Consider the following 17,206-nt stretch of genomic DNA (forward strand, 5'->3'; position numbering starts at 1 on the left):
GACATGTGTGAGTAGAAGCTAGAAAAAATGATAACAACGAAGAGCAACCAGAGACATGAGAGAGAAAAAATTAATAAAATAATAAATGCAAGTGCTATATTGTATATATGCACGGTTACTGTAGCAATGGTGCATTTATGCATATTTTTATACCCATTAATGTGAGTGTTTTTTGGTCAAAATATGTAAAATGAAAGATTTTATGTATTTTGCAAGATTTTGGATCCACCGATGTAAATGCTCTAACCAATTCTTACTAGTTTTTAACTGAGTCTACTAATAATATCACTCTTTTAATTATTAATAACTACTCACCTAATTCGTAAAAAAGTTGGTGACTCACATTTTCGCCTCTGCATTGCTAGAAAGTTGGGAAAGGGTTTGTATTTGTGGAAAAGAATTGGATTGCCTTTTTGTGAGAGAATCAAACCCAAACCTCTCTAAGGTAATAATGTAGAGAGTAAGGGAGTTCTATCATTGAACCTACAATCCCAAGGTAGCAGAAACACGGGTTGTCAAGGCAATTAGATGGGAAAAGCCAGCTAGAGGGGAGGTGAAGCTTAACACTGACGGATCCTCCTTGGGTAATCCTGGGTTGGTAGGTGGTGGGGGTCTCATACAGGATGAGAACGGCGACTGGATTGTGGGTTTTGCTAGAAACATAGGCATCACCACCAGTTTTCAAGCTGAGTTATGGGCCATTCGTGATGGTTTTTCGCTGTGTGTTGATAGGAAATTTTCTGCTGTTTAAGTTGATTTAGATGCTTAGTCTGTCATTGATGTTCTGACTTCCCCTTCTTGCTCTAACAATTTGATTTACCCTTTGGTGGATGATTGTAGGCTGTTGGCTACCCAAATTTCTCAGATCAGATTTAATCATTGTCATAGGGAAGCAAATAGAAGCACCGATAAGCTAGCTAGGCTGGGAGAAGTCCAAGATAGTTGTTTTGAGATTTTTGCTCGTCCGCCTGTGGACGTAGTTAGAACTTTTAAGTCTGAGTTAGATGGTTTGTACTTGAACAGGGCGTGCCCTGAGACTTTGTTTCTGTTTAGTTGCTGGAATGAACTTTTTTACCAAAAAAAAAAAAAAAAAGAAGAAGAAAAAGAAGAAGAGAGAATTGGTCACAAGCTTAGGTTCTTCAATCATCAAATAGTACCTGCTCAAAGATGAGCACCCTTTGCACTCCTGACTAGTCATCTTCTTTGTTGCTTTTGGAGGTAATTGAGAAGAAGAAGTGCTTTTTAGTTTCCAATACTAGCATTTTTGTTTTTGGTTTAATTTCGGATCTTAGATGGTGGAATGTTTTTTGGTTCTATTATTTGGGGCAAAAGAACTTGGATTTGATAGTTGATTGTGAGTTTCAGTTTCTAGTTTTTTTTTAAAAAAACTTAATGGTTTTTAAATTTTGAAATAATAAAAAATAATAATTTGAAATCACCAAAATTTTATTTAATAAATATTTTGAAATGATCAAAATAACACAGTTTTAGGTGTATCTAATGGATCAAATTAACAGAGTTTAATGAAAGGTCTTGATTGGATATTTTTGAAACTTAAGAGGACACATGAACAAAAACAAAATTAAAAGACTAAAATGAATTATGATGAAATTTAAAGAATAGGTTTTGCATTTCTGCCTAGAATTTAAAATGAGGAAATACTACCTTGCACGGGTCCTGTCTGTAATATAAGCTTGATTCTGTCGGTCAATGGGCTGGTGGGCTTTGGGCCTGTTTGATTTATTATCCAAACAAAAATGCCCTTAACATTAAACCTTATGGTGTGAGTGATTTGTTAGGCATGAAGGAATAGTCACTGACTAGCTCTCAACCACATATTAAGGAAGTGTTTGGTAGAATAATTTGAGAATTGTTGTTTAGAATTTTTTGAAATGTATGTGGATGAAAAAATATGTAAAAAATTGTTTAATATTGTTTAAAATGTGAAAATGTGAGTATGAACTCAATCCCCAAACACAGCCCTTAAACTCAAAATTACCCATCAGCCCAAAATACCCATTTCACATTGCTGACTAACAACAAATACCCATCTGCAAATCGCCCAGGCAAGTAGAAAGAAAAGCTAATCTTGAAGCTAAACTTCCTTCGTCGTAGATCTACACTGGGATGTGCTTTTATTTTTTAGTTCATCGTTATCATCCATGGCTCTGAAGCATCACCAACATCATCTTAGCACCCAAAAAAAAAAAAAAAAAAAAAACTCTAATGGATCTCAAATCTCAACATCCAAAGCAACGATATGGTCCTTTCTTAAATTCATCTCTGCTCTTGGCTTAGTAGTTAAAAATGAGTGATGAAATGGGAAAAAATTGTGATTAACGGTGGGAAAAGAGAAAGTTAAGAGTATATTGGGCATCGGCCGAAATTTGTTTACCGGCCAATATACACTGGAACTTGCCGAAATGAATGAAACAGGCCAGAATAGACCGGAATTTGGTCCAAGGAAGAACAGAGGGGTGCTTCGTGCCGGGTAGCTGACTGGTATGAAATTTTCCAATCGTTCTGGTTGGAAAGGTACCGAATCAGTAACAATGCTACTGACTAGAAATTTACCTAAACACAAAAAAAAAAAATAAAAATAATAATAATAATAATAATAATAGAAGAATAACTATTTGTATTTTAATACTTGATTTTAAATTGAAATATTATAAAACTATATAAAATTAACGAACTGAAATAGGTCAAAATAATATGTTAAAATAGACCGGTATCAAAATATTTCATTTTATTGGACAAATCGAAACAAATCCAAAATGATATTCATAACTTTGGTTTTAACTTGCTTCAGAATGAATGCTGCCCTTTATTCTCATCAAGCCCCACAATTCTGTTCTCCTTTCTTTCGACTAAGCCAAACAGAATCCTAACCCTTGTTCCACAGTATGTTAATGTCGCCTCCATGGATTTCCAAATCTAAAAGAGGATGATGAGATTGAAATCAGCAAGGTAAAAGCAAAATGGTTCTACTTTATCTCCTTTGGCAGTTGCAGAACATCTCACCAGTATTAATTAAGAAGAAACTTAATTCAATAGATCACACACACGGTACAAGTTGATTATCATAGGAAATAAATAAATGACTTATATCGATATTAAATCTGACTCATCAGTACTAGGTCTTGAATAAGATAGGAAGGAACATTAATTTTTACTTAATGTTTAATATGAAAACCAGCTGGAGTTATCATTTGGTGATGATGTGGCACTCTTTTGAAGATAGCCCATGTCAAATGAAAGTATAGTGGAAACCCTGATATAGCAAAGCATATTAGCAGCAGCACTGCCCATGAATATGCTGGAAAAGCTGCAGATTTCAGATTTTGTCTTAGAATGAAGAAGTGTGCTGCAGAAAAACATATCGCGGTAGATGCTATAGACACATAGAATGCTGTTAAAGCCAACAAAAGCTTCATTGGTAGGGTGCTACGAAAACTGCTTTCTTTGTTCCCGGAAGTGAGGATTGCAAGGAACATGATCATCGCTAACAGTGAAGAATAGAAGGATATATAGGATGAGATGGCGAAAATATTAAATGCCAGTTGTTTTTCGAGGCGGGGATTGCCTTTTTCATCCACCTCACCAGGGACGGTGGTTGACATGTTAAAGGCAACAGTGACAAAGAGACCTGCTACAATTGAGCATGCATTCGATGTGTCACTTAGCCACTTCCCACCCTCTTCGACAAGAAGTTTATGCGTATCCATGAAAACGTCCCCTGGAGTTTTGCCATCTTTGTTGGGGAGATGAAGGAAGCCTCGTGGCATGGACTTCATTATGTGCTGTATTCATTAAGACCAAAGGAAACAATGACAACAACAATAACAAAAGAATAATGGCTATTAAGAATTTGGAATTTAATCAAGAAATTTATAAAATTAAAAAAAATGGAATTTTTAATTTTTTTTTTCTCGGGCTATTGTATATAATAGTGGGGTAGCCCACCAAAATTTCAAACACCTTCCTAGCTGTTGTTGCATGGATTCAAGGTTCGAATCCAAAAACTTTTTTCTCGACCATAGGATCATTAATTAACACGGTTATGAATTCAAGTCCGACATAGTTCTCCCACGATTCTAATTTACAATTCTAGCTTTGAAATGATGTGACTAATATTAAAAAGAATGATAAAAAGTATGGTGGTTGGTTTCACCTAGTGTTGTGCCTGAGTTGAAAGGTTAATGACTTAGTAATGGCCATTAATCAGCTCATAAAGGTGCTTGTAACAGCCCTGAAGCGGTTCATAAAAGACGCTTATAATGACTTTGTAATTGTTGCTTATTGCCAACTTAAATGAAAGATTTATGTTTGATTTAAATGTGCTTACGATTGTCCATGTACCATTTGATCACTACACGTTAATATATATATATATATATATATATGTATAATGGTTAATTATTTCATTGTATCTAAGGTGTGAGTAATTGAATTTTGAACATTAGACTTAGAAACTTTATATTTAAAGCCAAGACCTAATACAACCAAACTTTTGGAACAATCCTAGAAGGGAGAATGACTCAATGACGTCAATGACCAGGAAAGGGTATCAATTGGCTCCTAAAGTTGCATTATTGCTCAAGTTTTTTCCAGGCAAATGTTTAATGCTGCAAGAGATTTGAATACAATACCATGTGTTACAGTTTAGTAATTTCTCATTAGCCCTAAGCACGTACCAACGATGTTCGTGATATATGACACTAGCCATGTCAATAAGTTTTGTTTTTTAAATGACCTGAATTCTTCAACTAATTTTAACTTGGATTTAATACCACTAACATTTGACTCTTTTTGACTATTGACTAGCCTACTGATTGTTGAATTTTGATCATTGACTTTGATTGGTTGACTTTTTCAATCGAGTCTATTATGCATTGCTTTTTGTTTTGTTTTGCTTTTTTGTGTGCATAAATTTTGATTTTGGGCTGTTTCTTATATAAGACTTAAAAATACTCAAATTGACTGATTTGAGTCTTGTATATGTGAATTTTGCCAATCTGCTTATAAATTTAAATCATATTGTGTCAAATCTATCATCCATCCAATCTAGTCACTTTCAAGGCATCATTGAAGGGATCTTCCCAAGCTTTTACTTCAAACTTAAGGCATCATCTAGCTTCTATCTTGACAATGATCGAGGGGAATTATTAAAAATAATAATTATAATCTTTACTATTACTAGGATATACCCATGTGTTACACACGACTTTACTCAAAATTGTTAAAATTTTATTAACAATTAGTGAGCCACTTGGTAAGTTTTGCAACATTCAAAAAAATTTAAATTCATTTAAATTATTTTGTGTAAACTATTCATGTAATACATACACATATTAAGACACTTGGCACAGGCTTTAATAATTTTTTTTGCTGATAATGTTTCAATAGTTTATTTTAGATTAAACTCAACTATCAATAATTTAATCAAAATTATTATGTATGTATAAAACTCAAATAATAAATTTTTATGTAAAGTAAATTATTGAGAAAAAATAATAATGAGAATGTAAGCACTTGGTACATAGAAAGGTTTGTTACTTCATCTAACCACAGTTTTTAGGAGTCAACTTTTGTTATATGATTTAATGGCTCAAGAGACTCAATTTAGTGTAATGTCCAATTAAGGCTAATCCTAATTACTAGTTTCTATATATATCCTACTTAAGATTAGTTGTAAACATGAATTAATAATAGTATTACTTATTTATCAAAAAAAATAAACAAAAGAAGGGTGCACTTTGGTTCATACCTCATACCACTTGATCTCCCATTGCATTTGCAATGCAGCCCCAGGAATTAGGCCCGTCGTCAGCTCTATTTGTTTGGCTGCAAGGTGTAATGTGCTATTCCCGCGGTTATCCAGTTTATGAAACATACTCTCTATCCGTAAATGTCTCTTGCAGAATAGCTCATATACTTGTGTTTGTCTGTACTCGGCTGCCAGCATTACTATATTTTTTCCTTCGCTCGTTTCGTCATGGATAGCCATTGGAAACCTGCGTAGTATTCGCTCAACCATTTCTATGATTCCATTTTTTGCTGCAGACAGTATGGGTGTCTCTTTGTCTACCTGTGGCTGTTTATGATCCTTCGAAACATCACTATCGGAATTAATAAAACTTTTTTTTTGATGGGAAGAATTAATAAAACTTAAGTCTTCATCTTCATCATATCTAGTTAGCCAAGGGTCCCTCCCTCCGTCGAAGTAGTGCTCTACGCTTATATGTCTGATACAAAGTTTCATGATCTTATTGGACAATCTGTGCGTCTCTTTTATCTTCTTTATTTCCCCTGATTCTCAGAACCACATAACATAATATATATTATGAGCAACCAAATAAATTAATGTAAATATAGTTACATGAACACAGGGATGGAACAAAGATTTTAATTCAGGGGCCAAAGTGCAAATTTTTTTTATGCAAACTAGTACAATCTATTTAGTATCAACAATCTTCTCAAAAAAGAAAAAATTTAGTATTAATATAAAAAAGGCTAATTATAATACTAGTTTTACGAAGGTTAAAACTTAGACATAGTTACTTAATGCATATATTAGATCTCTAATTAAATTCAAACATATAATTGCATTTAATGAGTTTGGCTTACTTTCAATATTTTTAAAAAAAAATAATATCTTTTTATTTTAATGAGAAACTGACACATTACACACTAACTAAATAATATCTTTATTATGCTCACTTCATGTGGACACACCTCAATGCTCAATGGTGTAAATGAAAAATGTAAAAAAATATGTGCACACATCTAAGTGGAAATCGTGACTTCAAGTTTTGTTTTCAATGCAATTTTTATGTGTGGTAAATGTGTGTGCAACAAATAGTGTGTAATAAGCACTACTCATAACAAATATTTCCCATTATGATTTTCCTTTTTACAAATGGAGATACAGAAAATAAGGCAAGGCTAGAAGGTGAAAATGATGGTATACCAAATCCAAGAATGCGCTCTATTCCTCTGCAAACAAATGTGATAATCATAAAGGGGGCGCAGCAATATTTCCAAAATGAATAATGCTTCTGATCTTCACTTTGGGATCCTTCAAAGAATGAAATTAGATTATTATAATGTGCAAATAGTAAGATTCATTAGTAGATTTAGCCTGCCTTTGGATATAGTTTTTGTTGAAGTTGTACCTAAAAATAGATAGGCTTTAAAAAATATAAATAAACAAATAAGTAAAGAACTTATTTTAAAAAAAAAAAGTTAAAAAATAAAAACCTAAAAAAGAATAGAATTTTATGGGCATAAAGGTAAATTGCATATGTAAGATTTAGCATACGCAATATTAGAAGGGCATTAAAGTATCCAACCCAAAAAATTAATAGGCGGAGAGGACCAACTTGGACATAATCCTTTAGTGGATCTTGAATCCAACCGATGCAAGATTCTTTAGCAATTAGAACACACTTGTTACAATTGCACACCTCACCTTCATGTCTCAATTTGAGAGTAACATTCGATCTTTCAGGATTCTCTTCATCTGCTTTTTTGCCTTTGTCACATACTTTTCCTATAATAACCACTAGAGATTAGGAAAGAAATTAGGAAACTAGCTTGGCTGTGTTATGTGACGAAGTGCACCCATAATTAAATTTAGAAAAAAGAGAGGCTTTCCATTGGTTTTGGATTTTGTGCATGTGTCAAAGTTTTTGTTGCGTAGAAAACTAGGAGACTCCAAATGAGAAACTAACTAATATAACATACAGACGCTATTTAACCTTGAAAAACTTAAGTTTATAAATTTAAACTAATTATATTATATTATCCATTCATTCATTCCTACTAAAAAAATAATAAAAAAAAACAATTTATTCCTTCCAATTGTCATGACAAAACTTCGGTTGCCTTGACTTGCCATAATTTCATGTTCGATTATTTGTTTAAAGTGAACATTTTTTTTTTTTGACCAGATGTTTTAAGTGACTTTAATTAGTTATTCTTAATGTAAAATTTTATTTCACTTACCAACTGGAATTATGGTCCACCTCCACAGCAATTGAATGAAGCTGAAGCATGTTTGGTAGTTCTCCGGAAATTTGTGTTCACGCCTTTTAAGACGCCTATCGATTTTTTTAGGCACATCAACTGGTGTCCCTGTGAAAAAACAACGGAGGATAATGACATTTAATGCTGTATGACATAAAAAAGTCGAAGGCATCCTTTGAAGAAAATGATGTGTAGGCGTATATTTTAACAAATGTAAGACGTACATTAATGTAGACAAATTATTAGGCGTGCCAGTTGCACCTAACAATCTCTCGTGGAATGTATTGAACAACTTGGATTTCAACAACTAAGAGCATTCTCTTTATCAATTTCTTTATTTTTATATGCGAATTATGTTAGGATCACAATTTTTGCCATAATTTTTTATCACAATTTGTTTATATGGTAAGTTGTGGGTGATGAAATAAAAATAGAAAATACATACGAGTTTATTACTCTATCACTCACAACTCACCATATGGATAAATTGGGGTAAAAATTGTGGCCTAGCGTTACTCTTTATAAGCAGCTTGACAATTTAGTAACACTTACAATAATAAACGATCTTGCTCCACCATCCAAGGTGACAACCACTTCGGAAGGCAGAAGGCTTCTCTGCTAAGAGATGGATCGGCAATATTCCATTCTCATCCACACAAATCGCAAGTTCTCCGTGTAAGAGAAGTATCCGATATGCCAAATCTGTCAACCACAATGTTTAAAATATGGTGTAGCAAGTATTCAATAACCAGTATTCAAACATGTAGAAACTATTGGTTTAAACAATAATTTATTAAATTAAATTATCTGATAGGCATGAAGTGAATTTCAACAAATTAAAATGCTCACCCCAATACTCCCTTTTGATGGCACAGTGTAGAATTGTCTCACCATCCTCTTTTCTATAGTAGGATGTGCCTAGGTGGCTTTCACAGATGGAATGGAGGTGAAAGAAAATTTCTGTTCTACCAAGCAGAGCAGCCAAGAAGAGAGGGCTGTTACCCTCCTTGTTACGTTCATTCCCCATTGATGGCTCAGCTTCAGCAATGCAGATACACGTCCTCAGACTCCCTGTTGATGCTGCCACATGCAAAGGGGTATTCCCTTGATCGTTTTTATATTTTAGAGCATTCTCGAACTCTTTTTTGTTAGCATGAATTATTTTTAAAAGTTCCTCAACAATATCTTCTGAGCCGTGGGCGATAGCTACATGCAAGGCTGTTTCCCTTAACATCGCTATCACCTTGTGAGCCTGATCAAAATTTTCCCGATATATGTCGACAACGTCAGACCACTGCCGGGACCTGATTTTTTTGTATAAGTGTTTTTCGAAATTGATATTTTTTTCCAAATGATCGGTAATTTCGAAATTTTCAAGAGCAGTTGAAGGACTAAACATCCCTGGAGAATATACTTCTAATTAACGCAAAAGGTATGTTTGTGGAGCTCACGATACCTGAAATTTCAAATTTCTATCAATTTTTATACTATCAAGTATCAACAGAGCCCTATGATGTTGCCACAGGGAAAAAAAGAAAAAGAAGAAAAAGAAATGAAGAAGGAAAAGAGAAAGAAATAAGAGAAAAGAAAAAGTGGATAATTATTCCATGCCGGGAACTTGGTAGTGATACCACATGTTTTGTGGATCGAGACAGCAAAGAACCAAATATTCTTTTAGTGCTAATAAATATCTCTTATTCAAGAAAAAAAAATCCATACTAATTAACATTAAAAGCAAAAGAAAATCAACATTAAAAAAATCCAGTGCACACAGTTATGATTGTATTAAGATATAGTAATTGATATTGGACTCGCCTTATCATTCTCTATTTATTTTTAATTTCCTTATTAGTATTTTTGAATTTCTATAATCTATATCTGTTCGAAGTTCCAACTTCTAAATCCTATCTTTTTTTTTTTTTTTTTTTTTTTTTTTGAGAATCTTCGAAATCCTATCTTGTGCTATCAAATATATAAACAGAATATAAAAAAAAAAAAAAAAAAACTACAATATTGTGACTTTGTAAGAGTGACATTTCATTCAACCTACTGTTTTTCAATCAATTAGAGCCTTGCCTTGAAAAAGAGAAAGACTAAAGAGGGAACATTAACAACTTAAATGAGAAAGCATTCACGGGATCATCAATTGTGCATAGTTCATGCTTTAAGGCATGCAATAACTGTAGAAATGCCAACGTTGTTACGTTATGTACATCAGTTCCAACCAAAAAAAAAAAAATGTAGTGTCCAACAAGGACAATCCTGCCAGACCAGAATACCCAAATATAGCGAATAGAAGGTCTGAGAATCCGTGTCCGACTCCAAATATGAGAGAACCAGTCAAACCCCATCATAGAAAACCACAGGATATACTACTGAGAATCACGACCTCAGTTTGATGAAATTTTTCGCTCCTCCGAGGATGGTTACAGCCGTAACCTAATACTCCGTATTCAGTACTGCCACAGTGAAGGATGGCTGAAATTAAGGAAATACGAAAAAAGTAATAAATACCTTTCTTTTTATTTTTTGACAATTGAAAAGGTAATCAATATTGCCATCAGTTCTATATAAGGAGTGACTCCAATATAATATTGATATCATACAATAACTATTATGATATGGATAAAGTTTAATTACAAAATTGATATATATTTTTTAAAAAAAAAATACTACAAAATTAGTTATAGCCTAAGGCTACAAAATTGGTTATAGTCAATATATTTTTATTGGAGGTGAATTTTGAGAAATCCACAATTGGATTACATCTTCTTCTTATATCCTCCATACTTGCAAAATTTCTAAAAAATTAAAAATTAATAACTATGTCATTAATAAATTGTTTAAATTGCAAGTTTTTGTAATTAAAATTATACATAATATATAAACTTATAGATTATATAGTAAATAATATCCAATTGACACAAAATTTTGCATGTATATTAAGAGTATGTAGAACATGCAATTCAATGGTTCGATTTTCAAAATATGTAGTAACATTTATTTTATTGAATAAAGTTGTAACTTTACGCTACAAGAAGTTTTATAGCTGAACTTTGTCCTCATGATATTATCAATATCTAGTGTCTACCTTATTGTTTCTCCCAAAAAAAAAAAAAAAAAAAAAAAAAAAAAAAAAAAGAGAGATAGTTAGAAAACCCTTTCCCCTAGACTCCAGGCACTTTGTGTATGGGAAGATACCAATTTAGCCACAAGGCCCTTGGCAACAACCAAAAAAAAAATCAATATCTAGTTACTTTCTATAATTAAGCATTGGATCTAATGTAATGAATTGCTTCAACAAGAATAAACCATGGCTAGGGTGGTCTTTCTGTCAAAAAATTATTGAACACTCTGGGAGTACTATAAATGTGTACTTTCTACTCTCACATGAATTGTGAGTCTTACCATAAATTTAATTAGTAAGGCTTTCAGTTATGTAAGAGGGGAGAGTATGCATTTATGGTATTCCATAAGTACCCTATAATTACTCCCCTTTGTCAACTTTTGAACAAGAACTTGGCCTTTTCTTTTATTTATACCTTAAAAGAGAAAAAGAAAAAGAAAAAGGAAAAGAAAAAGGAGGAACTAGAAGTCTAGAACCTTGCCTTAAAAAAAGAGAGGGGAGGGGGAACATAAAGGAAAAAAAGGAAAAGAAGAAATATGTGAACTTAAATGGGAATACACGCGATGCTAGAGGTGCATTAATTAGTTTAAGAAAAGAGTAGGCTAATTAATGATTTGTACCTTTAACGCAAAAATAAATAAATAAATAAATAATAATAATAATAATAATAATAATAAATCAATGACTTGTACAAATATTCCTTTGTCACCCTTTCCTAAAAGCATTCATTCTTAGCCGTAGATTTAGGATTTGACTTTATCATAATAAACTCTTTATACACAAGTCAGTCCACTACGGTCCTAATTGGTCTACTCCGGTCTATTTTATCTATTTCGGTCATATTCGGTCCATTTTGTTCACTTTAGTATTATTCAGTCCATTTCTCTTATTCAGTCCATTTGATCCTATTCGGTTCACTTTAGTTCTATTGGGTCCACTTTGGTCCTATTCGGTTCATTCTGTCTTATTCGCTCCACTTTGGTTCTATTTTAGTCCACTTTGGTCTTATTTGATCCACTTTGGTCCTATTCGGTCTACTTCGGTCATATTTGGTCCATTCTGTTCACTTTGGTTTTATTCGGTCTTATTTAGGGTGAGTTTGGTTCAGCTTTTTAAAAGTAAACTTTTTCTAAAAAGTGGAGTTTTCAAAAAGTGCATAATGAAAAAGTACTTTTCCAAAAAGCTAAGTGTTTGGTAAAAGCTATTAAAAAGTGTTTTTTGAAAAAATTAAATTTTTGGTTAGTACTTATAAAAATAGCAGTTTGAGTGATAAATTACTACAAAGGACAATGTATATGTAAAGTATTGTGAAAATACTTTCTAATTTTATTTTTTATAAAACTTTCTAAAAAATTATTTTAAAAAGAACTTTCAAAGTTTCTAAAAAAATTATTTTTTTCTCACCAATATTAACTAATAATAACCTACCACTTAAGATTTATTTTGAAAATATTGTGATAATATTTCTCAATTTTAATTTCTCATTCTTTATTTTATTTTTCCCTTATTTCTTTACTCTTTTTTTTCATCCATATTTCCTTTTTTTTTTTTTTTTACTTTTTTTCTCTCTTTTTTTCTCCTTCACACATGTACCCTTTTTTTCCCTTACCACTTCCTCCAGAACATTCCACTTTTTTTTTTTTTTTTTTCTTTTCCCATCTTTCCCTTTTTCCCTTTCCCCTTCCTCCAGAACGTTCCCATTTCTTTTCTTTTTTTCCTTCTTTCCCCTTTTTCCCTACCACTCCTCTAGAACGTTCTCACTTTTTTTTTCCCCTTATTTCTCCTTTTTCCCTACCACTTCCTCCAGAATGTTCCAATTGTCGCAGAGCTCTCTCTCTCTCTCTCTCTCTCTCTCTCTCTCTCTCTTTTGACAGTTCGAAAGCTACAAGGAAGAGAGAAGAAGATGATGATGATGATGATGATGAAGATGATTGAAACATAAGGAAATCCCTCATCTCTCTCCTTAATTCTCAGATCCCTTAAAAGTCTCTGCCACCATTGGGTTTGTATTTGATTTTGATTTTGGATTTGGGTTATGGGTTTTCAGTTGATGGTTTAATTTTGAGTTGATTTTCTGTGTATTTTGGGTTTGATTTTGAGTTGATTTTGTTTTGGGTTGATTTTGAGTTGGATTTGGGATGGGTTTTCCAATGAGGTTTGAGTTGATTTTAAGTTGTTTTGTGTTGATTTTGAGTTATTTTTTGTTTGGTTTTGTTGATTTTGTGTTTGGATTATCAAATGTTGAAATGGATTTTGTTGATTTTGTTGGCTGTGGTGGTAGACCGGTGATAGTTGGGTGGTGCTGTGTTTGTAGCAGCACGAATAGGGCAAAGCAGAGAGAATAGGCATGAGAACTGAGGAAATTAACATGATCTATTGAAGGGTAATTTGGTAATTTTCCGAAGAGTCTAATGGATAGCTGAGAATGAGCATGGACTTTTTCTAAAATGGACCTCCAGAGCTCCTTTATGGCTTGCGCGTTCACAGCCTTGACCCAAAACGCAACTTTTTCCAAAAAGTTGCGTTTTATGCTAAACCAAACGAGCTTTCCACTCCAGCTTTCTTCAAAATAGGCTTTTTGGGGTAAAAACGTTGAAACAAACAGGCTCTTAGTCCACTTTAGTTCTATTCAGTCCAATTTGGTCTTATTCGGTCCAATTTAGTCCAATTTGGTCCTTTTAGGTTTTATTTGGTCCTATTCAATCTGATTCGATCCAATTTGGTCCTACTCAATCCAATTGGTTCTATTTAGTCCATTTTGGTCTTATTTAGTCCTCTTCGATCTATTCTATGCATTTTGGTCATATTCAATTAATTTTGTCCACTTTGGTCATATTCAGTCATATTTGGTCCACTTTGGATTTAGATGGTCCTATTTGGTCCACTTTAGTTCTATTCAATCCAATTGGTCTTATTTAGTCCAATTTAGTCCTGTTCAATCCACTTAGGTTTATTTGGTCCTATTCAGTCCACCTTGGTCCTATTTGGACCTATTCAGTCATATCTGGTCCATTTTGGTCCTATTTGATCAAGTTGGTTCTATTTGGTCCATTTAGGTTTATCCAGTCCTCTTTGGTCTTATTCAGTCCTCTTTGGTCCATTCTATCCACTTCGGCCCATTTTATACACTTTGGTCCTATTAGGTTTTATTTGGTCTACTTTGGTCCTATTTGGTCCATTTCGTTTTATTCAGTCCACTTTGGTCTTATTTTGTCCACATCAGTCTTATTCAGTCCATTATGTCTACTTTGATCCTATTCAGTTCATTCAGTCTTATTCGGTCCTATTTGGTCTTATTTTGTCCACCTCAGTCCTATTTGGTCCATTTTGGTCAATTTTGATCCATGTGGTCTAATTCAGTCCGTTATAGTCCATTTCGGTCCTTTCAGTACATTCGGTCCATTTTTGTGCACTTATATAATGGGAAAAGATAGGTTTCAATTTAGAGCACTTATTCTAAATCCAAATTTATTTAAAATATATATATATATAGATCTCAACTTGTAATATCTAAAATATAAAGTATAACATTTATTATTACTACATTCCTATTGAGTCACATTATCGTAATTTTTCAGCCCCGCTAAATTTAAGTGAAAGTCTTTCCAAACATGAAGGTTAGGAATATACAATAATACGATTGTAATTGTTAGGATAATTACTCAGTTATTTTAACATCATTACTTTTAAATGGATTGCATGAGGTTGATTATACCTTCAAGTAAAATAAAGAAATAAATTTATATGTGTGTGTGTGTAATTTTTATTTAACTATCCGTACAATGAATGGGAGAATGACTAATTCTTCATAAAATAGCACAACTTATTTATAGTCCTATGCCTAACTAGTTCTGATACCAATTGAAAGCTCAAATTGGTGTGAAAACATTAAAGCTTGTTTAGACCCCAATTTTAAAAAATACAGCTAGATTGCTTTTACTCTAACTTATCAAAATGCGGAACAAGAGTAAATGAGCACAATAAACTGGTAACACTACTCTAAGCCATATTCAACTACAAAGAACAATAAAAGAAAAGCTTAAAGAGTAGGAAGAGAGATGCAAACACAAGATAACACCAAGACGTGTTATCGAAGAGGAAACTAAAGAATTCGGCAAAAAACATCTCCGCGACCCTCCAAGTCAAAATCGATCCACTAGTGAATAAGTTGGAGTATACGAATAACAAAAGACCCTCCAAACCTAGTCTACCCCATTTACTTGAGCCCTCCAAACTCATGCTACCAACAGACTTCTCGGAGTCTTGTTTCCACTAGTTTTTTGGATCTCGCAATTTTGCCCAATTGCATCTGTCACTTAATGGCTCCTTCCAATACTTCCTAAAGGCACCAAAACTTGACTCAACACTTAGATTGGAAAGGTAGGAGTAGAGGAAAACCAAGAGAAAATGTGTAGATGATTATGGGTATAACAATCTCTAACTCTTAAGTGTTTTTACTAGGGTTTCTTCTCTGAAAGGTACTCCTTACATTTCATGGGTAATGAGGGTATATATAGTGTGGGTAAAAATTTTGGTAAAACACTTTTTCTTTTTGCCAAATAGAGAGTTTCGTGGGTACCTCACGAGATGGCCTTTCTCATGAAGTACTTGCGAATTTGATAGCCTGGCATGACTTTTCAGCTTCTAGTCATGTGCTTCACACGTTGCCTTTCCCAAGTTACTCTTCTTGCGAACTAGTTGCGAACTGTACTCATTCTTCTTTAACGCTTGATTCTTCACCAATCTCTCACACTTATCCCTTACAAAAAAATCCACATAAATACAGGGAAATGATTGAAGAAATTATAATCAAATTTGACACAGAATTAAAGACAACAAATGCTAGTTGGAAATTACAACTTTATATATATATATATATATATATATATATATATATTTGTTTAGACAATGACTAATCTAAAAAATTTAAATGAAAATAACCAACCCTATAATTTTTTTTCCCTACAAATTAACTATATAGAGAGTTGAACTCACATACAAATTTCACCCTTAAAGTTTGGGAGTGTTTGGATTTTACACTAAAGTTTTAAAATTTGGATTTTACCCCATGAAGTTTAGGGATATTAGGATTTTATGCTCCTGATGTTTCAGAATTTGGATTTTACCCTCTAAATTTTAAGGGTGTTTAAGTTCTACTTCCTAAAGTTTGAGGGTATTTGGATTTTACCCCTTGAAGTTTCAAAATTTGAGGGTGTAAAATCCAAACACCCTAAAACTTTAGGGGTGAAATCCAAATTCTTAAACTTTAAGGTGTAAAATTCAAACACTCCCAAATTTCAAGTGATAGAATCCAAATTTTGAAACTTTAGCGTGTGAAATCAAAACACTCCCAAACTTTAGAAATGTAATTTGCAATTTACCCAAAATAAAACATTCAAACAAATTGAACTCCCAATGATTAATTGTAGTCCAACAAATTAATTAAGAAGGAATATAATATTTAATTCACACAAATAACTGTTTTACTTTTTTTTGAAATAGAACACACAGTACAAGTCTAGCATCAATATTAGTGGAAAAAGTATATCAATCAATAATTTGAGCCATCAAACCCTTGAAGAAGATTGGAATGTAAATACTAGTTAATTATCTTCCAGAAGCCAGTGATGAGTATTCACCACGTATTTACTTTGTGGCACCTTCTTCAAGGTAGCCACGCCAAATGAAAGTAGAGTAGAAACACTCCCATAGAAAACAATGTTACCGGTAGGTGGGCCACTCTATACAAGGTGGATGACACAATTTTTAGTTGATCCCTAAAGATGAAGAAATGTACATCTACCTAAACTTTACAAGCAGGTAAACTTATAATTAGTAATTAGTTGTTAGTAATAGGCCAAAAACGAATTGACCCCTTGTGATGAATTATTTGATTAATTAATCAAGTTTATTAATTAATCAAATTAACATGCAAACTCATGGTAGTACAAACAAATCACCAAATAACTAAATGCAGTAGAAATTAAATTTCAAACGGGTGATTTGTTTACGAATGAAGAAAATCACTAAGGCAAAAATCTCACTGGG

General features: G+C 32.9%; 1 protein-coding gene across 1 annotated transcript; it reads right to left on the reverse strand.

Annotated features, from left to right (window-relative positions):
• Positions 1 to 3,071: 3,071 nt before the first annotated feature.
• Positions 3,072 to 7,080, reverse strand: LOC126709353 (uncharacterized). The gene is made up of 3 exons (XM_050409565.1): positions 6,974 to 7,080; positions 5,771 to 6,312; positions 3,072 to 3,803 (listed from the first exon to the last, which is right to left on the reverse strand). Exons 1-3 carry the CDS (start codon positions 7,020 to 7,022, stop codon positions 3,177 to 3,179), a joined length of 1,218 nt encoding a protein of 405 aa, XP_050265522.1. The 5' UTR covers positions 7,023 to 7,080; the 3' UTR covers positions 3,072 to 3,176.
• Positions 7,081 to 17,206: the final 10,126 nt, after the last annotated feature.

This window comes from Quercus robur, chromosome 12 (genome assembly GCF_932294415.1).
Source record: "Quercus robur chromosome 12, dhQueRobu3.1, whole genome shotgun sequence".
Lineage (NCBI taxonomy): Eukaryota > Viridiplantae > Streptophyta > Magnoliopsida > Fagales > Fagaceae > Quercus > Quercus robur.